The 26,162-nt window shown below is 47.7% G+C and overlaps 3 protein-coding genes across 5 annotated transcripts in view; 2 read left to right on the forward strand and 1 right to left on the reverse strand.

The window, feature by feature from the left end:
• The first annotated feature begins 400 nt into the window (after positions 1 to 400).
• LOC122368715 (chromatin modification-related protein MEAF6-like) lies at positions 401 to 6,237 on the forward strand. The gene is made up of 5 exons (XM_043342924.1): positions 401 to 667; positions 2,059 to 2,135; positions 4,454 to 4,657; positions 5,144 to 5,180; positions 5,339 to 6,237. The coding sequence occupies exons 2-5, from the start codon at positions 2,064 to 2,066 to the stop codon at positions 5,494 to 5,496; spliced, it is 471 nt and encodes a 156-aa protein (XP_043198859.1). The 5' UTR covers positions 401 to 667; positions 2,059 to 2,063; the 3' UTR covers positions 5,497 to 6,237.
• A 118-nt stretch (positions 6,238 to 6,355) lies between these two features.
• Positions 6,356 to 26,162, reverse strand: part of LOC122368714 (protein RRNAD1-like) — a 55,126-nt gene continuing 35,319 nt past the window's right edge. For 2 of the 3 annotated variants that reach the window (XM_043342923.1, XM_043342922.1), the window contains exons 6-9: positions 8,929 to 9,273; positions 8,459 to 8,568; positions 7,838 to 8,046; positions 6,507 to 6,876 (exon numbers count right to left, since the gene is read on the reverse strand). In XM_043342923.1, the coding sequence (XP_043198858.1) occupies positions 6,797 to 6,876; positions 7,838 to 8,046; positions 8,459 to 8,568; positions 8,929 to 9,273 (744 nt within the window). In that variant the 3' untranslated portion in view covers positions 6,507 to 6,796. Of the gene's footprint in view, positions 6,877 to 7,837; positions 8,047 to 8,458; positions 8,569 to 8,928; positions 9,274 to 26,162 lie in introns of all 3 variants that reach the window. The other variant, XM_043342921.1, reaches the window with a different exon arrangement.
• Positions 10,135 to 26,162, forward strand: part of LOC122368713 (dynein axonemal heavy chain 8-like) — a 32,284-nt gene continuing 16,256 nt past the window's right edge. The window contains exon 1 of the mRNA XM_043342920.1: positions 10,135 to 11,402. Within this exon, the coding sequence (XP_043198855.1) occupies positions 10,150 to 11,402 (1,253 nt within the window). The 5' untranslated portion in view covers positions 10,135 to 10,149. The remainder of the gene's footprint in view (positions 11,403 to 26,162) is intronic.

Consider the following 26,162-nt stretch of genomic DNA (forward strand, 5'->3'; position numbering starts at 1 on the left):
CTTGCCAAATGCCAGGGCTGCGGAGTCGGAGTCGGAGTCGATCTGAGTCGACCTGCTCGGTATCGGGGTCGGAGACGTAGATGATTTTGTAAGCTGGAGTTTGATACGAGTCGGAGTCACCGAAAATCCATCGACTCCGCGCAGCCATGAGGTGAGAAACGGCGATCCCCGCCAGCCGCCCCCCCCCCAACCATCGGGTTTTGACGGAGCCCTTGAGTAATAGTCGTTACCGCCAGTCGCCAGACGTGCTTTTATACACGCCAATCACCATCCGAAAACACCAACATTCCTAAAAAAACTTGCCTTGAGAAATAAAATTTTCTCTAGAGATTTTTCGACGAAATTCCCAAGAGATTCCCTAGTCTTTGCACTATCAGACCTGCAAAAAGATAAGCATGTTACACAAACCTTTTATGGCATTTCAATTTATTGCATTGACTTTTATTTTGCAAAGTGTATGTTATTTTGAATAATTCCACAGTTCTTTATACACCGTGAATCAAGGCGATCCCGTGAATTCCACTTGACAGTTGACACATCGATAGCTCAATGTTGCCGTGTGCTTTCTATTTTTGATTATTTTTATAATTCAATTTGTTGTCTTGTATGGGCTGCCTGCTGGCAAGAACAAGAAGCCCTAAATCCTAATTGTTCATTCAACTTGAAGGTAGGGAATCATGATTGCAGGATGGGGCTACTTATATGGCCTTGGGAATTGGGATGGCAGGTGGATTGGAGTTAAGCAGTCTAATACCAGTAATTATTTGCAACTTATGTGACGTGACCACTGACCAGTGACTGCACTCAGCCTCTCAAGTTGTTTGGGGTCACAGTATTAATTGGATAATTTGCCAGCTTTCGCCGTATGATGGCGCTAGCAGAGCTTGTTATATATATATATATATATATATATATATATATATATATATATATATATATATATATATATATATATATATATATATATATATATATATATATATATATATATATATATATATATATATATATATATATATATATATATATATATATATATATATATACCAAATATGTAGGTACCAAATTTCAGCGCAATCGGCTCAGCCGTTATCAAGATCTGGAATCGACCCCTGCACATGCGCATGTGCAGCAGTATCCCAACTGTGACACATGGATATGCAATGCCTAGTGGATGCCTACCTACATGCCAATCGGCACAGTATTTACTGAGATATTGCAATTGATAAAACTCGCACCTCTTCATTTTGCATGGGATGTGCATAAGTGGTCACCCACATGTATCGAAAATAGTCCATTACTTGGTAGGAGGAATGAAGCTACCTTGCAAAAATTACTGCAAGTAAATCGGTCAAGTGGTTGCGGAGATATAAGCTTTTCAAAAGCGTGACCACGGCCGACCTCAGAAATCTCTGTTAAAGGGACCCTCCCACCTTCAAAAAAGTTAATGAATTGGCATGAAAGTGATGTCGCTCGGTTCAGAAAGAGCGAATATGAATAACTACCAAATTTTGTGTAAAGATATTCACCGGTTTTCAAGATATTAGGCTTTTACTTTTGTTTACTTTTTGGCATCTCTGCTGTTCCTAGCGACTATATTTGAAAGTGCGGCACTTGTTGCGTGCAAAGCAGCAATACCACCATTATAGAGTTCAGTGAATACCACGCGTGCTACCATGCGTTTAAGTAAAAGATTTAAAATTGTTAGATCTGTGCTGACGTCACCGGTCACACATTCAGAGGGGCATTCTAATGCATTAACCCCTCTGAATCCAAGTGCTGCAACTTTGAATTTAGATATTTTCGATTTGAGGCATTTCTCGATGTTGTGAGTGCTCAAACCGGTAAGTGCAAGCCAGGGACCCCATTTTGGCTATCTCAACTCAAATCTAATGTTAAGGTGGGATGGTCACTTTAATTAATATATATATAGGAAAGACTACGCTCACTTTGCTCGCTCCGTAAAAATGGCCGGTAATGTCTGTAGTCAGTGTTGGTGATTTTTGATAAATCACGCCAATGTTCATGCCGAAGATTCACCAAAGCTCCGTGTTTCAGCCAACATGTCTTCAAGGGGCGGATCGGATCCACGAGCGGAGTTGGCGGAACTGGTGAAGAAAAGAGCCGACATATCGGTAAGCAGCCTGGCCTGGAGTAGCTGGTACCGCTCAACTGTTCAAATTTCGCGGAATCAGTAAGTTCGCGGAATCAGTAAAGCAAGTTTGTGTGCGTTCTTCATCTTTCCTTTGCTCGGAAGAAGCGTTTGACGTCTAGTCACGTCGTCTAGGATTTCTGACAGCATCAAAACTAGTCACGTATCACCAACTCTGTCTCGTGCGCCGTATACTTGCGACGGGGGAACCGCGGGAGTTGAGGTCGCTGTTCGTTGGTGTTGACCACGAGCATGGCACAAGACACGCAGACAGATTGGTGGTTTACCACATGCCGAGATATCCCTTTAACATTAGCACGTGCATTTGGGAAATGGCTTCGGCCCGCCTCGGCTAATGTTGAAGGTATTTGGGAAACGATTCGGCCCTAGGGCTTTTTGATTTTCCCAGACAAAGTTTTACTGAATATTCTGAGCGGAAGAACCAATTCCAAAGAAGATATTTTCGGATTGTGTGTTCACTAACAGCAACAGCAGAAGTGAGCAAAATTAAGTGACGGCGTTTTCACTTACTTTTGCTGTTAACGTAATTCAACTAAACAAGGGTAGGTATCGTTCCAATGCCAATGTATTTATTGCTGCAGAACATGGTCAGAGTACCTACTCATTATTACAACATAATGCACGCAAAAAACGAACACTTTAAATGCGCGAAGCATCTTAACGAGCCACAATGAAACATTTGGATATTGTTCCAGCTGGGATCTAAGACGCGTTTGATTCAGCGTTTCACCCAATTTTCAGTTTTCTTCACGGTTTCCTCACTCCTGCTGAACTCCATATCTTTATAGTTTATTCTAACTTCTGGCGCTTCACCATCTTCATCCTCAGCTTTTTTAATCTCTAAATAAGGGAAAAGTAAGGAATTTCATCTTTCATACTCAACGGCCAGCGTCGCCCAATAATGAAAAACACAAAAAATAATCGCGGTGACTATAAATATGAACATAGTATTAATAGAATAATTAACACCCTATTAAGAATATAATATATAATACCAAAAGAATATGATATTAAAGGGACCCTCCCACCTTAACATTAGTTTTGAGTTGAGATAGCCAAATTGGTGGCCATGGCCTGAAAATACCGGTTTGGGCACTCACAACATCGAAAAATGCTTTAATTCGGAGATATGGAATTTCAAACTTGCAGTTTTCGGATTCTAAGGGGCTAATGCATTGGTATGCCCCCTTAGAATTTGTGACGTCAGCGGAGGTCTAACGATTTTTAAATCTTTTACTAAAACGTTTGGTAGCACGCGGTGGTATATGCTGCTTTGCGCGCAACAAATGCCGCACTTTCAAATAAAGTCGCTAGGAACAGCGGAGATCCCAGAAAGTAAACAATAGTAAAAGTCTAATATCTTGAAAACCGGTGAATATTTTTCGATGAAATTTGGTAGATATTCGTTTTCGCTCTTCCTGAACCGAGCGACATCACTTTCATGCCAATTCATTAACTTTTTTGAAGGTGGGAGGGTCCCTTTAACTGTTGCGCCGGTACGGCATGTGGTAAATCTCTTCCCAACCTTGGGCTGTGAAAATGCAGTTTTATTCACCTCGGTTTTTGGCTACGGACCTCGTGCCTACCGGCACTCGGTCCTCCGCACAAAAACCTCGGTGAATAAAACGCATTTTCCCAGCCCCGGTCGGGAATATATAATCCCGTGCCAGAACCTGCGCGGGCGAGCGACGCTTATCCAATGTTGGACTGCGGAAGTTCAACAACTTACCGAGTGAAGTGCGGTGTGCTGTAACCATGGCCGGTTTTAAGCGTGCTTTGATGGCTGCACTGGGCGATGAGTGATGTTTATCTTTTAGCTGTGTATTTGTGTCTTTTATCCTTTTTATATATACATACTTTTTATTTTAACAATAGAGATACTTCTACAATTTTTCAACTGTGACGTGACGTCTGAAAAGCCTCGGTTGTGTTGAGGATGTCGTTGAATAAACTGAATCTGAATCTGAATCTGACGCTGAGATACATTCATTCTTCTTTCTATTTTACAATTTAAGTGTCTTGTCGCGCAGTCTTCATTGAATAATATTTTTACCGCAATACTTAAATGCCTAAGGGTAACGTAAATATGGTTTCCTGGAATCGGACCTTCATACTAGTTTACTTATACCGGTCTTCACGTCCTCCACAGCTACGCCAGTGTGCAGTGGGTAACTAACATAGGCACTGCGCCGTTGTAGCCTCGCTGCCACGCTCCCTTCGCTAGAGGAGCTTGGATTCGACCCCCGTGCCTGTCTGATTCCTCTCATGGCGCCCCGGCAGGAGACGCTGGCGAACTTGGAGCGTCAGATTTACCTGTTCGAGGGCAGCTACCTGGAGGACACCCAGCAGTACGGCAACATCATCCGCGGCTGGGACCGCTACCTCTCCGTCAACAAGAACAGCACCAGCAAACAGGACAAGCGCAGCAGGAAGTTCAAGGACGCAGAGCGACTCTTCTCCAAGTCGTCAATCACATCGATAGCGGTGGGTGCGAGATTGCCATTTGTCAATGTAGAAGACGGAGGACAAAGGTGCAATAGTTTAAAATTGTAATGAATTGTTGGTTGAGTTATATAATCACTGCCAGAGAATATTGTTCCGACAGTTATGACGTACAGTGTACACTGCACACTGCCCATTTTTAGGTTTCTTTTGTTACCTACGCCATACATTAGAAAATTCAATATGGTGCGTGTTTTGCGGTCTTCTCCAACGAAGCTCCTTTGCTTAGGTGACTTTTTGGTCAATTACTATGATTATGTGCCATAGCTTGATATGATTATATAAATACGGTTCACTCGATGTGTATGAGATCATTGTCGTCGTTGCCATTTCGGATTGGCATCCTTTAGGATTAAGGATATTGTGTCCTTGAATCGTTACGCATGCGGGATAGCCCAACAGAAGATTTATGTGACTTTCCTGTATGGTATTGCGAGACGGCACTCATGTTTATTTGTTGATTTTCAGGCGGTGAACGGCAGCATGGAGCACAATCACCACTCCTGTGAGTATCGATTACGTTACGTTAAAGCTTTGAAAATGTTTCCGACATTATTCGTTGCTTTTATTCCGACCCGTTGTAGTCGATGAGAAAGTGTGTGATAGTGCACAGCGATATGCCAACCCTCACGAGTCATTGACGCGCGGTGCGTGCCCTTTCAGACCGCGGCACCGACACCGACTCCCAGGGCGCCCACAGCGGCTCTGAGGAGGTGAACGGCTCCGTAGACGGCGTCAGCGACCTCAGCGAGCGGGACCTCTTCCGCGCCAAGAAGAACCGGCTCAAGAAGGTGTCGAAGAAGGTACCGCGACACCGCTGAGCTCGGCATATTCTGTGGATGGGTGCTGTGGGGGCTCTGTGGTGGGTGAAGTGTAACCCGCGCAGAGGAGGGTGGGCGGTGGGTAACCACCAGTGCTGCTAACGCTGAGAGCGAGGATGGATACTGGCTTCAGTCAGCCGAGGAGGGTTGTGGGTGGACTGTGGGCACCACCAGTGCTGCCATTGCTGAGAGCTGGGATGGAGACTGGCTAGGAGGGAAGGTTGGAGGTGGGCGGTGGGTGTCCACCAGTGCTGCCATTGCTGAAAGCGGCGATACACGGAGACTGGCTGTAGTCGGCCATGGGCGGTCGCAGGTGGGCAGTGGGCGCCCTCTAGCGCTACGCTATGACTCGGAGCGGTAATGGGCCAAGACTGGTTAAGACGCCACGGGCGACTTCCCACTCGTTATGACCAACTGGACGATACCCGGCAGCGTGTGGAGCACTATCATGAGACTGATGTACCTGGTGCTGGTGATTGACCAGCGCCGAGCGGACGTGCTTATTCTCAAACATTCATCGCTGGCGTGGGTGTGTACTGCGTATAGCCAGCGTAAATCATCAATGTCGAGAACAGTCGTATATAGGGAAGTACGACGGCGCAGAGCCACTTGTACTGTTTCCTGGGTTCACGGATATGACCGAATCGATGGTGACCTGCTCAGCATTTGTGCGTAGTGTTTCAACTGTGTAACCCCGTGTACCTGTGTACCATATATGAAATGCACCGAACGTCATCCATGTCTAGTAATGTTTCGTCTGCGGGCACCGTGGAACGATTCGGAGCCAGGTTTCCGTGATGGCCGGAAGATGGCAGCTCTCGGGACACTTCAGTATCGACATCTGTCTGAAACACTAACACTTTTGTCATCATATTTATGTATATCTTCAGTCACATTTCAGTACGAGTGAACAAAGCGATATGGAATCGAAACCTCATAGAAGCCACATTCTAGGGGTCTACGACGGCAAAATGTGCGGCAAACCACAATAAATTAGGTCTGGTATACACCTGTTGCTTGCAAAGCCATTGAAAATCGTGCTCAATGAAAGTATTTATTGCAGTAGCAATTGCAAAGGTACCCGGAATCCAAAAACAGACGCTTCAAATGTACGTTTGTACGAGATCACTAAAACCTTAGCCGGATGCGATAAGAATATTACAATCACTGATTCAGTGATTGGCTTCAGTTATCATTATGTACGAACATTATATTTGCATCCCAAGAATTATTCAATCATGTGATGCCAGGTGAGCAGCAAAGTTTATGTCTAACAAGCCTAGGACGTCTTCCACCGCCGTCACCGCTTCTTGGCAATGAGGACGAAGTTTCGAGGCGACATCTTGGGGTCGAAGGCAGGTACCAATATGCTAGGGTGCCCTGAAACGAATCAGAGTTCCGTCAGTATGTCAAAATCAACTGCCATATTGATGAAAGCATTTCACATGGTACGATCCTCACTTGGTGGGCGTTCTGGTCATCTCGACGTAATTGTAAATCCTTGCCCATTTTTATGGTATATCCTTGCAATGTTATTGTTATTTCATGATCCATATTGAAGGCAAATGTATGAAAAGTAATTGTTACATGGGATTCAACAAGTTCAAGAACTTCAAAGACGTGGCGGATTATAAATAAAAAATCATAATACCGTATCAAAAGACCACGGCCGTATAAAAGGGGCATCTGAGTTTGCACTGTTTGCAGGAATGGAGGAAGAGTGGGTGTGATGGATATTGACATAGCCTGGTAAACTAGCCAACCCATGGGAGGGTACGAACGACGCATGCCGCAGCGTGAGCATTGAGTAATGATTTGGCTTTCATAGCAATGGTGAGGTGACTCACAGCGATTCATCGACAATAGGGAACCTTAATACCGTAACGTCGCTGATTTTCTCAATGCAGGCCTCTTTTTTTTTGACGTAACGATGATACTGAGCTTATTATTTTCACCTTTTCAGCTTTTCTCGTGGGCGAGCACGAGACAATGAAGTTAAATGTCAGCATGGCTAGTTGACGTCATTTATCGCGTATTTCTCACTAGTCACCAATAAATGTTTCCATTCGATAATTATTTCACTCAAAGGAAAGGCTAGTGACGTCAAAAAAGCCCGTCAAAAGCGGGTAGGGTGGCGCTGTGTTCCGAAAATAAACACCGTACTGAGCACACGACTGAATCGACGTAGTGACCTCACACACATCCGCATATCGACCTGACCGCAAATTGAGCACCGGAGCACCGTCTACAGCCGTGTCCCTATTCTAGAACAATCCGCTTTGCTGTAAGGCAGTTTGGTAGCTCGTGCTGACTGTTGGCCAGAGAGTCGCCATCCACTGACCGTGCTCCCAGAGGTACATTTGACGGTCCAGCAGGATCACAGTCTCGATGACGGGCGCCAGCATCAGGCGCAGCGAGTAGAACGCCACCACTCGCCGCCAGTGCGCCAGGTCGGCCGCCGAGTGGCTGAGATCCAGCGCAGAGGGCGACACCGGCCCCGGGGTGTCCCCCGTGGCGCCGCTGAGACGGGACACGGCCCGGGCCACGTACCTGGGGGAAGGAGAGGTAACTTAAACCCTGCAAACTAATACGGACCTCATAATGACCATCCCAGCACGTATAGTTCGTAAGTTCCTTTCGCTGTAGCTTTCATCCTTAGTGTATGCCAGTTGCCGGGGGGGGGGGGGGGGACGAAACAAGGTTTCCCTGGCTCGCCAAAACTCCCAGCACCTCAGGTAATGCTAATGGTGAGGTGGGGCATAAGTTATTTTTCTATCCGAAATTCAGGTCGACCACCTCCCTATCACAAGTGTGAGCCAGTATTGACATCACTCGGGTAACGTAACGTCTCAGGTACGTTCCTTTACACACAGAGACAGTGAGCTCCAACATCCGGTTCACTCAAATGCCAAATCTTTCCCCGACCCAACTCAGAAAGAGTGATATCTGCCGTCCGCCTTACTCTGCGAAGGTGAGGGTGTGTGCCTTGTTGACACTGCGCAGGCCGATGTGCCTCAGCCGCGGGTCGTGGCGCACCAGTGCCCGCTCCAGCGCTGCCCGGTACGCATGCACCTGAGATACAGACGGGCCGAGCGAGTGAGACAGTCTGATACACACCGGATCGTCATATTATTTTTTACTTCGGAGCTATGTTGAAGTCACTGGTGAAAAAAGGGATAATTAATAGAACTCAAAAAGTGATCAAATGCGTTTGCTTTCCGAGAAGCATACATCCAATGCATGTTCGCTTAATTATCAATTCAAAATAAATGGAATAGGCGGAAAAAATACGCACTAAAATCTTCCCACACTTGATTGCATTGACATGAGACCGGTAAAAACCATTCATTGTAAAGCAATAACAGTCAAACTTAGCATTACAGCCACGCACGAGTGACCTATAGATTATCTACAGCGCGAGTGGCCTCGTACCTTGAGATGCTGCTCGCCTCCCGCCGCCAGTCGCGCGGCATACTCCTCGATAGCGTGGCACGACATCTCCCTCGCCTCGTAAGTCATATCGTATCCGTGCCTGTCGACCGTCTCCGCCACCAGTCCGCTGAGCGGGTACCCCGCCCACGTTGGAGGCCTCGTCCCTCCGTCCGCCGGCGGCGTCGACAGTTTCATGTAGCAGCAGCCGACCGAGACGACAGCGCCGCACTGCGGTGACCGGACGAACTGCCGCAGCTGGAGGGCGGCCAGGTCACCGCACGTGTGCAGCCCCACCGGGGTGAACTGCAGCGAATCCGTGGAGGTGCCCGTCAGGGAGCAGAGCGTCTGAAAAGAAACGAGATCGGTGCGTCAGACACCATAATAGCGGCTCGGTTACAGTGCGCCAATGCATGAACACTGTTGATAAATAAGAATCTGGCATGCTTTGATGTATTCGAACGAGGATGACCCTAAGATCTAAAATGCCAGACATTTCGGGCAAAGCGTGCACTCGTTAGTGGGTGGGTACTGGGTAGGTACTGCACACAGTGAGTTGTCGTGTTAGCATTTTGTCATCTGCGCTTGAACACGCCAATTAATAAATATTTCAGGCAGGCACATGCGTAATTGCCATCCCTTTATAGCAAAGCAAGAAAGCCGTTTTTACCTCTCAGATACCTCTCAGTAAATAAAGCAAGGCAATTTCAACATTTGATCAAAAATAGGCCAGTTAGTTCCATTCTCAATCATAAACATCTTCAATCTTCATGGATGTAATTAAGCAGGATCGCTGGTAGGAAGTGCCAGTTTCAAAGTTATTAACCTGCAAGATATAAGATGCAATATTTGGGAGTTCACGTGCAATGCACGCATTTACGATTTTGATAAATAATTTGCTTTGCTGTCTCGGCGTCTTGGACGGCCGTTAGCGACTTTGCTAATAAGTTGAATCAAAACAACTGTTATAACGGATAGTTAAGTAAAAATGAAGGCGACACATCTTATTCGCTATATTGCTTAGAATCCAAAACACAGCAATCATGTAGACTTGATGAGAAGTTGCCACTGTGTCCGTTAACAACGCTGGAGAAATGTGACAACACCGCGATCATTTTAGAGTGAACAATGGCCAATCCGGAGAAGAATGAGTCCCTGTCCGCTCCTGGATCAAGGACTGGGGCGTCGTCTATGGCCCAAATGCGATCCAGGTCGAACACCCTGATGCCGACAGACGAAGTGTCCATGCGCCAGTCAGCTTTGTCATCGGTGCTCGCCCATGCCTCCTCCTCGGCAGTAGGAAAATGCCGTGCGATCGGCGGCAATGGACCCATTCGAGACCGATCCATGTCACTGGCACAGGCACAGGAGACTGCCAAAGAGAAACAACAACGAGCAAAAGAAGCCAGAGAGGACAGAAAATCCCGCATCGATCTGACGCACAGACATTTGATTGAATGCACTGCACAGCTTCTCGGTCTGCAAGAAATTCAAGTGGAGGAAAGCATTCTAGACTGTGTCAAAAGCATTGAGATGATCGATGACCTGTTCGCCAAGGAGGGCAGCAAGTCGCTCTTCATGTTCTACATGGAAGCTGAACCTCCCGGCCCCGAGTCTGGACGAATCATTGGCGCCGCAGCCAGGGCCAACAAGGTTCGGCGCATCCTGATAGCTGACGACACGCCGCTACAGGCCCAAGGCACTTGCATCTTCTTCTGCCGCGACAAGAACGACGTCCCGATCACGATGAAGAACATTGCCGAGGAGTTGCGCTTCGGCAGCTTCCAGTTGTCTGGCGATGGCAGCACAGGCGGCGTACTGACCGGCCTGAACCAGTACCTCAGCACCATCTACAACCCGGTGCTGAAGGCGCTGCGCAACTGGGGACAGATCGAGAAAGACTCGCACCACATATCCGACTTTCTCGTCAACATGGCCGGCCTGGCAAACTTCCTGGACGCGGTGCACACCAACCTGGAGCAGCGCGTGGTGCTGAAGCAGAACGAGGAGTTGTCGACGCACCTGGGCACGCCCCGCGAGGTGATCGCCGCCGCCGCCAACCCGGAGCTCATCGAACAGGCCGAGGAGCTGGTTCTCTCCTGGTGCAAACAGATGGAGACCGTGCTGGTGCAGAGCGAACAGATGCGCAAGGAGGGCGATGACACGGGCCCGCTGGCCGAGCTCGAGCACTGGAGACACCTGACAACCAAGTTCAACGACATGGTGGAGCAGATCCGCTCGGAGCCCGTGCAGATGGTCCTCCAGGTGCTCATACAGTCTAAGTCTAAGGTGTTCAAGGCCTGGCGCGACATCGACATGCGCGTGACGGACGCGGCCAACGAGTCGCGCGACAACCTCAAGTTCCTGTACTCGCTGGAGAAGTTCTGCCGACCGCTGTACGCCTCCAATCCGGTGGCCATGCGAGAGGCGCTGCCCAGTCTGATCGGCGCCATCCGGCTCATCAACACCATCTCAAGGTACGGACACAGCAGGCAGTTGTGCCAACGCTTATTACCCATTGGATAGTTATAAATTATATCGGGCGTTTCTAATTCATAACATTTATTCAGGAAAGTGAATGCGTAGGCGTTTCCCAATTCCGTAGACCCTAATGATTTAAAAAGGCAAAAAGCGACTGTCAGAACCTTCAGCATTTTCTATAGGGGAAGCGGGGGTAACACCGCCCCCCCTAAGCTTTTAGCCAGGGGCGTCGTTTTGTATAGGCCTGGGAGTGCCCGAGCACTACCAATGTTCAGCTGAGCACTACCAATGTGTTGTTGAGCACTACCAACATTTTTCTTCACTTATTGAGAAAATTGCATTCAAACATGTCATACAAATAAAATGAATGAGGTTCTTATGTATAAAATCAACATGATAGCAAGTAACTTCAATGGTAAGTGGTAACTATTGATGAAAATCTTTAGACTTACTCCACAAGTAGATTGAATTTGAATTGGTTGACCAATTCAATCTTCTTGTAGCGTACCTAAGTCCATAAATTTCCATCAATACCTAGGTATCATTTTCACTTTCCACATCATGTCATTACGTCAAGTAATTTCAAGTTATGTGGTACCTACCTACCTACCTACCTACCAAGTTTCACAATAGTCAGGGGCGTCGTTTTGTATAGGCCTGGTAGGGCCCGAGCCTTACAAATGTTTATTTGGGCCCTACCAATGTTCGCTGAGCCCTACCAATCTTTTGTCACTTATCAGTTGATAAAAAATCAAAATAAACAGATAAGCAAATATTAAATAAGCACATATGCAAGTACACAAATAAGGTTCTAGCCACAGTAGGTGCATGTAGCTGACAATGAGGTTTCACGTGTCTAGGACTCCGGTCCTTAATGGATTTTAAGAGGCTCGAAAACGCAATTGGTTATAGAGGTCCATAACTGCCTCTGAGTCCCGCATACCACGCGACCGCCCCTAATAGACCCCGATCCGTCTCCACACCAGCCGCTGGAGGCCCTACACCGACTTCGGAAGGTGCCGCGGTGCTCCAGAATAGGCCATAGGTATATTGATTTGAGTGGGTGATGCAGCCTGAATCCCCAGGGTTCAACGCCAGGTCATTACCGCATCAGACCCCGAAAACTGAAGCTCGTAACTACGAGGGGCGTTCAAAAAGTTTCGGGCCGAACAATGAAGGAGTTGGAATTTTGGCCTGCAAGGCGGTGTGTTAAATGATGTGTTATTGGGATGTCCACTTACGCAAATTAAGTAAGTGGCCATTAATTAAGTCTCTTCTGTGATTGATTCGGGCTTCTATTCGTAGCATAGTTCGCCATTTCGGATAGGATGGGCGACGCCCAGAAGAGAGCAGTGATTCGTTTCATAGTAGTTAGTGCAGAAAAGGCACCAAGCGTTAACCCTCGCCCTGGGCATTTTTCATAACACGCCTGGCAGGGGGAGGGGTCGATGCGACCCCCCCTCCGCTCGTCAACTTTCCAAAACAGGGGCACACAATTGATGATGTGCGTCCATTCGATAAACATCGAGGAGAGGCTATAGGGAAGCTGACGTAAAGTGTGCACCTGATCCGCGACCACGCACCTGCGTACATGGGCGGGATGACGAACAGTGAAGCGATGAGCTTCGAGTTGTTGTCGCATCCACTTTTTTCTCTCCGAACCTTGCACACTCTGGTTAGTGGTTGCCACCTCTTCCCCAACATAAGAAAATTAGCAGCGGCAGCCTCGCTAACAGCAGGGAGACGAAATCAGCCGTCTTGGACGTGCAGGATGGGTCCAAAACCCACTTGGTTATGGAGGCCTTGAGGGCTCTCGCGAAGCGCTGCGCGAAATGTGTTTGTCTTAACGGTGTTTATTTGAATAAATGAACTTTTTGGTCTAATGAGTCGATGCTGTATCTCTCTACTCCTTCATGGTCGGGCCCGTAGCTTTCTGAACGCCCCTCGTACTGTCATCATTTTATTTTGGCAAGCAGGTCTTTCTACATAACTATCGTTGTGTTTCCAGTCCTCGTTAGTTGTCGAACCCTTCAATTGGCGTGGGTCTTCAAAACCGTTCCTGGCCCCGCAGCCGTCTTTTTTAGTCGGCTTGGGCCCTCAAAGCTGTTCCTGTCCGCTTTCAGCACAGCCGTCCTTTTAAGTCGATGTGGGCCTCTTTCAGAATGGCGTGCATTCCTCCGACACTATTGCCTATATAACTGCACGTTTTGTGCATGGCGTCCGGTGTGGACCCAGATTTCCAAAGTTTTTTTTTTGTGTTTTCTTTTAGATTTCGGTTAGTCTTGTCAATGACCAGGGCGAAAAATAAGTGGCCGAAATCCGATGAGAAAGGCAGATTTGGGGGTACCCTACCTTGTAAGCCCCGTCATATATGGCCAGCCGCCGCCTTTGGGCACTACCAATCATTTTCGGAAAACGACACCCCTGCTTTTAGCCATAATGAGAGAATATGTGTGAAGTCTCTTGGTAGTTATTGTCTTGGTTACAATATTTAAACATTTTCTCACGTGTTTTAGGTACTTATTTTGCATGCTCCTAAAAGGTTTTCATGTATCACGACTTTTAAAAATACCTTGCATAGTTGCTGCCTACAAATTGTGTGGGTAACCCCGCCACCGGTGTTGATGTTAACCCAACCCATTCCTACGAAAGCTTTTAATTGTTCAAAGATCGCGTGCGATAAGTTTCCTGTCCGTAAGTGGTAATTTTCGCAAATAATCGGTAATGGACACCTAAATAGGTATAGGTTCATCAGCTGCTTGCCAGTTTTATACAGCTGGCAAGTGCTTGGTCGGGATGCATGAAAAATATAAAGTAAAAAAATCAAATAAGCTGCTTTTTCCCGACTTAGGAACATCTACGAACATAAATAAAGCGTGTCTTTGGAGTTTCATCACTTATCACGCTACAAACAGGAAACACCGCAACCTCAATTGGGGTAACACCGCCACGGGGTGGCGGTGTTCCCCAATAAGTGATCACAAGCAAAAATCGCCAGCGGCAAGAATGTACTACACGGTTCAAGCAAACCTATCTTACTGGACAAAGCCGATCAGTTATTTTTCGATGTAATCAAGTAAATCAAAATGAGTCTCTACTTAAGGACATTCAAAAGTGCTCCCAACTCATCGAATTTTTATAAGAGAATGTGCATTTTTCTTTAAATGCCCACATTGGGCTTCGATTACACTGAAACACCGGAACACAAATCAGAAGACACTTACCTTCGTGCGGTTAATAGGAAATAACGGATTTTTACACTTCACATTTCATACTTTCGCCGCCAGATGGGGTGGCGGTGTTTCCCACAGTGGCGGTGTTACCCCCGCTTCCCCTACAAAGGAAATTTGAAATATGAAATGAAATAAAATGAAATGAAAAAAATGAAATAAAAATAGGCGATACTTGTGTGATTTTGAGAGTGATATTTGGAAAGAAAAATCCTTTTTTCATTATATTTCACTGAAACAGTAAACATCCTTTAGCATCTTTATGGTAACTTCTACGCTTTTATTAAAAAGTACCTCAATTTTAATTGCGCCCATGGCAATTGCGCCAGGGGGGCGCAAATAGAATAATGGTGTAGCTATTGTATCACGACAGTATGAATACATCATTAACTGATTGCAATAAAGAAGGAGTTTTATGTCAGGCAGGGGAGCAACCCGCCATCGTCAGTCCAAAAATTATTTCTCTCATCGAACTTATAATGTAGCTGCCATTTGGGCTATGAACTTGCGGTCACTGGCGGATCCAGGCTTGCGTTTTGGGGGGGGGGCCAACTCATGCAGGAGCCAAACCTAGGGTACCCCCAAATCCTGTTTTCTCATCGGATTTAGGCCACTTATTTTTCGTCACAGCCCTGACACTATGAATATTTTTTTTTAACTAAAAGTAAAAATATATAAATGGTAGTCCATCCGACCCATGCCTTTATATTACTTTGTAAACACTTACCATTGCTTTCGCTTCGAGTCAGTGCTTGGGTCCCTTTGCGGGCCGGGAGGTGGTAAAACACCCCCTGTCTAACTCGGCTCCTGGGCCAGGCACTGATTGAACTATGTTTCATTATCGCTTGGGGGAGGGGGCAAACGGGCCACTTTAGGCCTCTGGGAAGGGGGCATGGCCGTAAATGCCCCCTCCCTGGATCCGCCAGTATAAGAGACCATTGGAGCTGCAGTTGGGTACCTCAGACGTCAGGGTACGCCCTCAGATGTATAGGACTCGCATGGAGACCTCTTATGCTATAGTGGACTGAAAGGACCCAAAGGAGCCTGTCTAGGGCTCCCGGAGATAGACGTGGGCCCTCAGGAGCCCGCCAGAGCCCCCAATGAGGGATAAGTGAGGGATACCAAGTGCCTGCCATTGCATATTGCATAAGCCATAACGCCATTATTAATCAATATGATATGTATCAGTGGCAGATCCAAGGGGGGCCACATGGGTCATGACCCCCCCCCCCCTTGGTGCCCGGGGGCACCACAGGCCTGTCAGGGGCACCACCGGTCTAGCAGGGGCACCACCAGCCCGCCAGGGGCACCACAGGCCTAGCAAGGGCACCACGGGCCTGTGAGGGGCACCCCAGGTCTGTCAGGGACACCAGAGACCTGCCAGGGGCGCCGCCAGCCTCGCAGGGGCACCATGGGCCTGTCAGGCGCACCAGAGGCCTAGCAGGGGTACCAGTACCACAGGCCTTACAGGGGCACCACCGGCCTTGCAGGGGCACCTTGGGCCTGTCAGGGGCACCACAGTCCTGTCAGGGCCCAGGGGCACCAGCGGCCTAGCAGGGGCACCACAGGCCTGCCAGGGGCACCACCGGTCTAGCAGGGGCACCACCGGCCTTGCAGGGGCACCTTGGGCCTGTCAGGGGCACCACAGTCCTGTCAGGGACCAGGGGCACCAGCGGCCTAGCAGGGGCACCACAGGCCTGCCAGGGGCACCACCGGTCTAGCAGGGGCACCACCGGCCTCGCAGGGGCACCACCGGCCTCGCAGGGGCACCACCGGCCTCGCAGACAACACGGCATCACGCAGGGGCACCTTGGGCCTGTCGGGGGCATCACGGGTCTGTTAGGGGCACTTTAGGCTTGTTAGGGGCACCACAGTCCTGTCAGGTCCCAGGGGCATCAGCAGCCTAGCAGGGGCACCCTAGGCCCGCCAGAGGCACCACAGGCCTGCCAGGGTCCAGGGGCACCACAGACCTAGCAAGGGCACCACGGGCCTGTCAGGGGCACCTCAGGCTCCCGTGCCCCCCCCCCCCCCGATCCGCCAGTGATGCCTCACCACGCGAAACACCGCCAACTCCCAGCTACCGCGCCATAAACACGTGCCAACAACAGTCTTTTTTGAAGGTCGACTCCACTCGCGCAACTTTTGACTGACCCTCACTGCTACCATATTGCTTCCATATTATGCTGTGGAAAGCTTTACTTCACCAAGTGTGCTAAAAACCTCCATCAAGGTATATTTTCTTAGCAATTTTTCTGACGTTTTGGGGGGGGGCCAAACAGGCCACTTTAGGCCTTTGGGGGGGGGGGCCATGGCCCCCGTGCCCCCCCCCCCTGGATCCGCCAGTGCTTGCGGTGTAATTGACAAAATACGGCATTTTTAACATGGACACAGGCGTGAGAGGTGACAGCTATGATACAAAGTAAAAACTGATGTCAAAAAAGCTGTAGAAGCAATAAAAAATAGTAATTTTGAGAGAAACGATTGAAAATATAACCGTCTAAGTGCAACGTTCATATATATCTAGTCGGTTACATCAAACGTTTTCGTTCCACTTCAGAAGCATACCGGACACAAGTAAAGTTATTTACCTGCGCAAAAAAAAACATCGCAATTCAGGGGCGGATCCAGAAAATCTCCAAGGGAGGGGCCATTAGAAACCAGGAGGCCCCCATTATCCCACCTGTTGGAGGCCCCATCTTCCCACTTGTTGGGCCCCCCCCCAAAAAAAAAACTGCGTCTATTGGGCTTATCTAGCTGTTCAGGCAACATCTCAACATGAATAGCCACTTTATTTTCAGGAGGCCCCCTTTTCAGCTTTTTAACTTTTTATTTTATTTTTGAAAAAAAAAATCGGCCAAGGGGGGGGCATGGCCCCCATGCCCCCCCCCCTTGTATCCGCGCCTGTCGCAATTTATATCTACATTTATTATGTATTGAGCTTGATTCACATAATACATGTTCAAGTAAGCCACAATGACATAGAATGCCGGAGTGTATGCATTCCGTCTCCTTTGCTTAGCCATGTTAAAGGATAGGGCGCAATTGGATTCTAATTGCGCCATCCCCCTGGCGCAATTTACAGCAGTTGTTGGTAAATGCGCCCTTTTGCATGTTTCTGAAAAAGCAGCTGTCAGAAGCAAACGAAACATTCTTAATTGATCGGGAGGCCCTTAAATCTAGCCAATGAGTTCCTCTTTAAAATGGTTACCAGTGCATGCTTACATCTCCAGTGGTTTTCTTACAATTAGCGTTTTTCCTTAAGATGGCGCAATTCACCCTCCTTCCCCTGCTGGTGAAAAGCGACCGAGTTAGTAAATTCAAATTTAATCAATTTTAAGTCAAATCACGAGATGCGTGAAATCAAATTTGCGAGATGATGAAGCCACAAAAAACCTCGTATGAGGCATCTTTTAAATTATCTTATTTGATATTCGTCACTACCTCCCAGGAGCATCTAATTTTGTTCGGGTAGCGGGCGCGCCGGGCCGGTTTTCTCATAAATTTTCAAAAGGATTTCGCTCAAATTTTCAGGAAACGTGTTAAATTGATATGTGATAAGGTACTGAAAGTTTGACGTCGCTGGCGTAACGCGTTTAGAAGTTATTGGCGAAAAACGGGAGGGGGCAGATTCTGCCCCCCCCCCCCGCGGGGCGCGGGTTAAGGCACATATCGACACCTTTTTTTAAACCCCACATCTGCTCTCCCGTGAATTTCCGGGAGGCACGAAAGATCTCCTTTTAAAAGTGTCCAATCGTCCGATCCTGATCAAATATGTGTGTTCGTAGGCCTGTTCTGGTATTGCTTTATCTGCCAAGACAGACAAATTTGAGAAAAATCGAGTGATTGTACCTTTTTTGAAGGTCTCTAACCAACTTGTCTGAAATTCACCGGAGGACAAATGTGGGGTTAAAAAAAAGGTGTCGATATTGTGAAAATGTCAGACCCAGATCACTCAATGTCGGGTCACCAGGTCAAGGGAAGTGACCTAACCTAAATAGAATTAGCATGCTCGTGAAAGCTACACTGACTGGCCAGTTCCTTTTGCATTTTCAGCGCTCAATAAGTGTTATGCATGAGAGAAGCGTAAGTATGTAGGTATCGGGTTTTCGATATAGGTGACCTTGGGTCAGGTCAACTGCGCGACCCCTCCATTGTAACTTGTAAGTCAATAGGAGAAAATATATCTTAACCCGCGCACCGACGGGGGGGCGGATATCCGCCCCCCCCCCCCTGAGGTTTTTCGCGAATAGCGGGAAAACCGCGGCGCGTAGCGCCGCGAAATTTGGTATGACTATAACCTCATCAATTTTACACATGGTGTGCAAGTTTGAACCTCCTACCTTTTAAGGTCAGGTCACCAGGTCACTTTGAATGACCCAACCTCAAGTCACTTTTTTGCAACTTTGTCACCGTGCCAGAGCTACAGTAGATGTCGGAGGCATTTGAAAGTCGCAGGATATTATTAGGTCATTAGTAGCTACAATTTGTATATCTCGGAATTTTGATATCGGTGACCTAAGGTCAGGTCAATTTCGCGACCTCCCCATTATAAGTCAATGGGGGAAAAATCAACTCCCTGTTTTTACCACTAAAACGGGTCGGAATGGCCCCATATACCATACATGACTTCATATACGATCAACCTTCACTACCTTGAGGTCTGTTTGCTGTTGGGCAGCTGTGAGGTCATGTGACGTCATCAAAGGTCACCAAAGGGTTTTGGCCAATAACTCCGTACAGGAACAAGATACAGCCGCGTGGATGGTCTCATTGTGTTCAGCTCGTCAAGACGCTTCGAATGATATACATGATGACCTCGAGGTCACGTGACCTGAGGTCAACCTTTGACCTTGACCTTTCGAGGTCAACATATATATAATTCGATGCGGATTGACGAGAGGATCACGATGATGCCCTTAGTTTGTTCCTATCTTGACTAATTCGAAAGTTATTCGAGAAAAACTCTCTCCATATCTAGCGCCGCCATTTTGACTTTTTCGACCCCTGTGACGTCATCTTTGACCTGACCTGAAAATGACCTTAGTAAAAATTGTAGATCTTGGCCGTGCGTATCCGATGCCGTTTACCGCTTGTCGCTATCTTGCTTTGTTCTCGAGATCTCAGGGGGGGCGGTCACTGGCGGATCCAGGCTTGCGTTTGGGGGGGGGGGGGGCCAACTCATGCAGGAGCAAACCTAGGGTACCCCCAAATCCTGTTTTCTCATCGGATTTAGGCCACTTATTTTTCGTCACAGCCCTGACACTATGAATTTTTTTTAACTAAAAAGAAAAATATATAAATGGTAGCCCACCCGACCCATGCCTTTATATTACTTTGTAAACACTTACCATTGTTTTTATCGACCAGTTAAAGGGACCCTCCCACCTTAACATTAGATTTGAGCTGAGATAGCCAAAATTGGGTCCCTGGCTCACAATTACCGGTTTCGGCACGCACTCACAACATCGAGAAATGCCTTAAATCGGAAATATTGAATTTCAAAATTGCAGCATTTTGATTCAGAGGGGCTAATGCTTTTGGATACCCCTCTGAATGTGTGACGTCAGCGGAGATCTAATGATTTTTTAATATTTTACTAAAACGTTTGGTAGCATGCGGTGGTATAGGCTCCTTTGCGCGCAACAAATGCCGCACTTTCAAATAAAGTCGCTAGGAACAGCAGCGGATATCCCAAAAAGTAAACAAAAATAAAAGTCTAATCTCTTGAAAACCGGTGAATATTTTTCGATAAAATTTGGTAGATATTCGTTTTCGCCCTTTCTGAACCTAGCGACATCACTTTCATGCCAATTCATTAACTTTTTTGGAGGTGGGAGGGTCTCTTTAACCCGCTTCGAGTCAGTGCTTGGGTCCCTTTGCGGGCCGGGAGGTGGTAAAACAGCCCTGTCTAACTCGGCTCCTGGGCCACGCCCTGATTGAACTATGTTTCATTATCGTTTGGGGGAGGGGGAAAACGGGCCACTTTAGGCCTCTGGGAAGGGGGCATGGCCCTAAATGCCCCCTCCCTGGATCCGCCAGTGTAAGAAGAGACCATTGGAGCTGCAGTTGGGTACCTCAGACATCAGGGTACGCCCTCAGATGTATGTATAGGACTCGCATGGAGACCTCTTATGCTATAGTGTACTGAAAGGACCCAAAGGAGCCTGTCTATATGGGCTCCCGGAGATAGACGTGGGCCCTCAGGAGCCCGCCAGAGCCCCAATGAGGGATAAGTGAGGGATACCAAGTGCCTGCAATTGCATATTGCATAAGCCATAACGCCTTTACAAATCAATATATTATGCATCAGTGGCAGATCCAAGGGGGGCCACATGGGTCATGACCCCCTTGGTGCCCGGGGGCACCACAGGCCTGTCAGGGGCACCACCGGCCTAGTAGGGGCACCACCAGCCCGCCAGGGGCACCACAGGCCTAGCAAGGGCACCACGGGCCTGTGAGGGGCCCCACAGGCTTGTCAGGGGCACCCCAGGTCTGTCAGGGACACCAGAGACCTGCCAGGGGCGCCGCCGGCCTCGCAGGGGCACCATGGACCTGTCAGGGACACCAGAGGCCTAGCAGGGGTACCACAGGCCTTACAGGGGCACCACCGGCCTTGCAGGGGCACCTTGGGCCTGTCAGGGGTACCACAGTCCTGTCAGGGCCCAGGGGCACCAGCGGCCTAGCAGGGGCACCACAGGCCTGCCAGGGGCACCACCGGTCTAGCAGGGGCACCATGGGCCTGTCAGGGGCCCCACCGGCCTCGCAGGCATCACGGCATCACGCAGGGGCACCTTGGGCCTGTCGGGGGTATCACGGGCCTGTTGGGGGCACTTTAGGCTTGTCAGGGGCACCACAGTCCTGTCAGGTCCCAGGGGCATCAGCAGCCTAGCAGGCCCCCCGTATCTCCGAAACTACTGGACGGATCCGAAAACCAAATTTCATTGACCTCGGGGTCACCGATGACGTCACAGGTCAGGTCAAAGATAAAATGTTTCACCGTTCACGGGGCTTCTAGGGAAAGCGCTATAACACCGAGTAAAACGCATTTTGTCGAAAATCAGCGATAGGGCGTCAGTTGTCTAGTACATATGTTGCTATTAAAGGTCACTGGTCATGCCAGGTCAGGTCACAGGTCAGGTCACCAAAGGCCACCAAGGGTCACCACATGAAACCAACTTTACTAAGGTTGTGCGATGCATGTTTTATGGCCAGTTTTTCATTTCCAACTCAATGGTGTTGGTTATAAGACCATCAGGTACGGTTTAGGTCACTTTCTGGTGGAGGTCAGGTCAAGGTCAGGTCAAAAAGGTCAAATTTCAAAGTTGATATTTTTGCATAAGATGGGTATTGATTCGATGCAGCTCGTCACGGGGAGTCTAATGGTGGTGTTTATTTTGTGCTAAAAACTCTAGAATTGCTAAAAATTGAGTTTGAAAATTTGACGTCATCAATTTTGAACAGTTTTTTCGCTATAACTTGGCCAAAAAGAGGTATCGATCTCAAATTTGGTATGTAGATAGAAGGCGGTAGGGACTATCACATGTCTTCTAGTTTTTTTTTTCGAACTTCACAAAACTTTTTCGATTTTTCGGCTATTATATTAAAAAAAACTATTTTTTTTCATTTTTGGGGGTCAAAATCCAAAAACTTCAAAAATCCGAGATAGCAGTTTTGTAGCCCTCTAAATTCTACACCTTCTATGTCGCAACATTTTTCTGTATCTCTAAAGCTGTAGGCCTGACAGCTCTTCTCGCGAAACCTTTTTTTGGGTCGAAAATGGCAGAAATGACGTCACTCTGACGTCATTGTCGTCCAACCTATCATAGCCTTTGGAAAAATTGTGGTCACAATGTGCAATAGCTATTCACGGGAGGATACTGAAAGTTTGGTGACGATCGGCGCAGCAGTTCTCGAGATATATCGAAAAAACTAAAGGGGGGGGGGGCAAAAAAATGTCCCCCACCGCCTGGAAGGTTATAGGTCATGAAAGGTAGGCAATCAGCAGTTTTTCGACAATAGCTTTTGATAGACATGCGAAGTTTTTTACCTAACCTATCCCTCTAATCCTCTAGAGCGATGCAAACCCTTTGCCTATGGCTTCACCTCTGGCCTTAAGCCCTCCCCCCCCCCACTGGAACTCGCATGCGGGTTGCAAGGGGTTTTCGGGTTTCTTCAAATTGAAATCATACAATCTAAGCTTAGTGACCCACACTACCATCTAACAAGCGAGTCTGCATGTTTTTAGCTGGCGAGCGACCTTGCATCGCATTCCAATAGTTGATTTTGAGTCAACTTTCGATTTTCCTCGCTGCGAAGTCTGCAAGTTCTGCGAGGTTTGCGGATTTTTCGTTGGAGTCAATTTCGGTTCGTTGCGCTGGTATTGCAACTATGTGTAATTTTCTGAAGAATTTTCTGAAGGTGTACCGGCTTCACTCCATTCATAAAGTTACCATAAACGAACGGTCTAATCACTATGAATTAGTATTATATGCCCGCAAACTCAAAACCCGCAAACTCGTAGCCCGCATGCGAGGTCCAGTGTGGGGAGGCCTTTAACCCTATTCCTGGCGGGCTCCGCCGGGACAAGAAACTGGCGGGGGGGGCCGATTCGGCCCCCCCCCCCTGAGATCTCGAGAACGAAGCAAGATAGCGACAAGCGGTAAACGGCATCGGATACGCATGGACAAGGTCTACAATTTTTACTAAGGTCATTTTCAGGTCAGGTCAAAGATGACGTCACAGGGGTCGAAAAAGTCAAAATGGCGGCGCTAGATATGGAGAGAGTTTTTCTCGAATAACTTTCGAATTAGTCAAGAAAGGAACAAACTAAGGGCATCATCGTGATCCTCTCGTCAATCCGCATCGAATGATATATATGTTGACCTCGAAAGGTCAAGGTCAAAGATTGACCTCAGGTCACGTGACCTCGAGGTCATCATGTATATCATTCGATGCGTCTTGACGAGCTGAACACAATGAGACCATCCACGCGTCTGTATCTTGTTCCTGTACGGAGTTATTGGCCAAAAACCTTTGGTGACCTTTGATGACGTCACATGACCTCACAGCTGCCCAACAGCAAAACAGACCTCAAGGTAGTGAAGGTTGATCGTATATGAAGTCATGTATGGTATATGGGGCCATTCCGACCCGTTTTAGTGGTAAAAACAGGGAGTTGATTTTCCCCCATTGACTTATAATGGGGAGGTCGCGAAACTGACCTGACCTTAGGTCACCGATATCAAAATTCCGAGATATACAAATTGCACATACTGGTACCCTAACTAAAGCCTGAAGAGAAGAAATTGATCGGTCAAAAACTCTAGCTCTGGCGTGATTGCAAACTTTTCTGAGGTAGGGTCACCAAACCGCCTCTGGTGACCTGACCTGAGGTCAGATCAACTCAAAATTTTCAGACATGTTGCGTAGAAGCCTTTTAGGAAAAGTCAGAAAATGTGAGCTTCCTAGCTCAACGCGTTTGGGAGAAATAACCAAAAAACCTCAGGGGGGGGGGCTCCTGAGGCCCCCCCCCCCCCCGCCAGGAATAGGGTTAACGGTCAACCGATTTTCTGGTAAAGTCAAAGTTTTACAAGCTTTGTGTAAAAAAAAAATTGCAGACAAGCATTTTCAACAAACAAAGTCACTTTTGACAGTGTTTACCCTCTGAAGGGAAACCGTTGACCTAAGGTCGATTCTGAGTTAAAAATACGAAAAAAAAATAGAAAGGCTATAGAGTGGGCTTTTACGCCGCACTGTACTCGTTCCCTTTACTCGTTACCACGTTATGCTCTGATTTGCTAAAAAGAAATCAAAATAGGCAAAATTTGACCATCGATGACCTGGTGCTCTGAGCCTTAACCTGAGCTTTACATTGCCAAAAACAATACTAATAATACAGACTTAGGGCTTAAGTACTTTTTTTTCGTGAGTTTGGACTATTTTCCGGCAAAATGCGCGTCACTGCGTGGCCCAGGAGGCGAGTAAGACGAAGAGAGGGAGGCGTTCACACGCCGGCGAAGGTGGCACAGAGCAGCGACCCGGCGCGGGTTAACCCGCGCACCGACGGGGGGGGCGGATATCCGCCCCCCTGAGGCTTTTCGCGGATGCGAAATTTGATAAGACTATTCTCTCATCAATTTTACACATGGTGTGCAAGTTTGAACCTCCTAACTTTTAAGGTCAGGTCACCAGGTCACTTTGAATGACCCAACCTCAAGTCACTTTTTTGCAACTTTGTCACCGTACCAGAGCTACAATAGATGTCGGAGGCCTTTGAAAGTCGCAGGATGTTATTAGGTCATTAGTAGCTACAATTTGTATATCTCGGAATTTTGATGTCGGTGACCTAAGGTCAGGTCAATTTCGCGACCTCCCCATTATAGGTAAGTCAATGGGGGAAAAATCAACTCCCTGTTGTTACCACTAAAACGGGTCGGAATGGCCCCATATACCATACATGACTTCATATACGATCAACCTTCACTACCTTGAGATCTGTTTTGCTGTTGGGCAGCTGTAAGGTCATGTGACGTCATCAAAGGTCACCAAAGGTTTTTTGCCAATAACTCCGTACAGGAACAAGATACAGCCGCGCAGATGGTCTCATTGTGTTCAGCTCGTCAAGACGCATCGAATGATATACATGATGACCTCAAGGTCACGTGACCTGAGGTCAACCTTTGACCTTGACTTTTCGAGGTCAACATATATATCATTCGATGCGGATTGACGAGAGGATCACGATGATGCCCTTAGTTTGTTCCTATCTTGACTAATTCGAAAGTTATTCGAGAAAAACTCTCTCCATATCTAGCGCCGCCATTTTGACTTTTTCGACCCCTGTGACGTCATCTTTGACCTGACCTGAAAATGACCTTAGTAAAAATTGTAGACCTTGTCCGTGCGTATCCGATGCCGTTTACCGCTTGTCTGATCTTGCTTCGTTCTCGAGATCTCAGGGGGGGGCGGTCATCCGCTCCCCCCCCCCCCCCCGTTCGGTGCGAAGTTGGCGCAGACCCCCGTCGGTGCGCGGGTTAATATGAATTCCAAGTGAGATAGCAATTTTGTTAGTTGTGAAAAAATGTGAATGAACTTGTGCGTTAATGTTGCTTTAAGTTTTATTCCGATTGTTAAGTAAGAATAAAAAGGGCAACATTTCCAGCGCAAGTGTTTCGTACTGTGACTTTTTCTGACATGACCCCGTATCAGTGACGCAGTTTGGTAGCATAGCAGGGTACGGACGACATAAGTGTGCAGGTTTCAACCTTCGCCCTCATTACAGAGGGAGGGAGGCGTGTTTAGCCACGCTCCAGCTTCTGCGTGTAGAGAAAACCCCGGCGCGCACCACCGCAAAAGCCAGCATAGCTTATCATGATTCAATTTTGCATCGTTTGTGAAAGTCCAGACCCAAGTCACCTAAGGTGAGGTCACCAGGTCCAGTAAAAAACATGTCTCTAAAAAAAGTGGTCCAATCGTTACTACAGCTTCTCACTTACAAGCTTTAAACTCGGTGAATTAATTGAGGGC

This window comes from Amphibalanus amphitrite, unplaced genomic scaffold, assembly GCF_019059575.1.
Source record: "Amphibalanus amphitrite isolate SeventyFive unplaced genomic scaffold, NRLGWU_Aamphi_draft 000970F_arrow, whole genome shotgun sequence".
NCBI classification, from domain to species: Eukaryota; Metazoa; Arthropoda; class Thecostraca; order Balanomorpha; family Balanidae; genus Amphibalanus; species Amphibalanus amphitrite.

What these genes read in the sequence shown, in the direction of transcription:
- LOC122368715 (XM_043342924.1), top strand. Translation starts at nt 2,064, where the DNA reads ATGTCTTCAAGGGGCGGATCGGATCCACGAGCGGAGTTGGCGGAACTG. An exon ending in CGTCAATCACATCGATAGCG is followed by an intron (nt 4,658 to 5,143) that starts GTGGGTGCGAGA and finishes GTTGATTTTCAG; the next exon opens with GCGGTGAACGGCAGCATGGA. An exon ending in GGAGCACAATCACCACTCCT is followed by an intron (nt 5,181 to 5,338) that starts GTGAGTATCGAT and finishes GTGCCCTTTCAG; the next exon opens with ACCGCGGCACCGACACCGAC.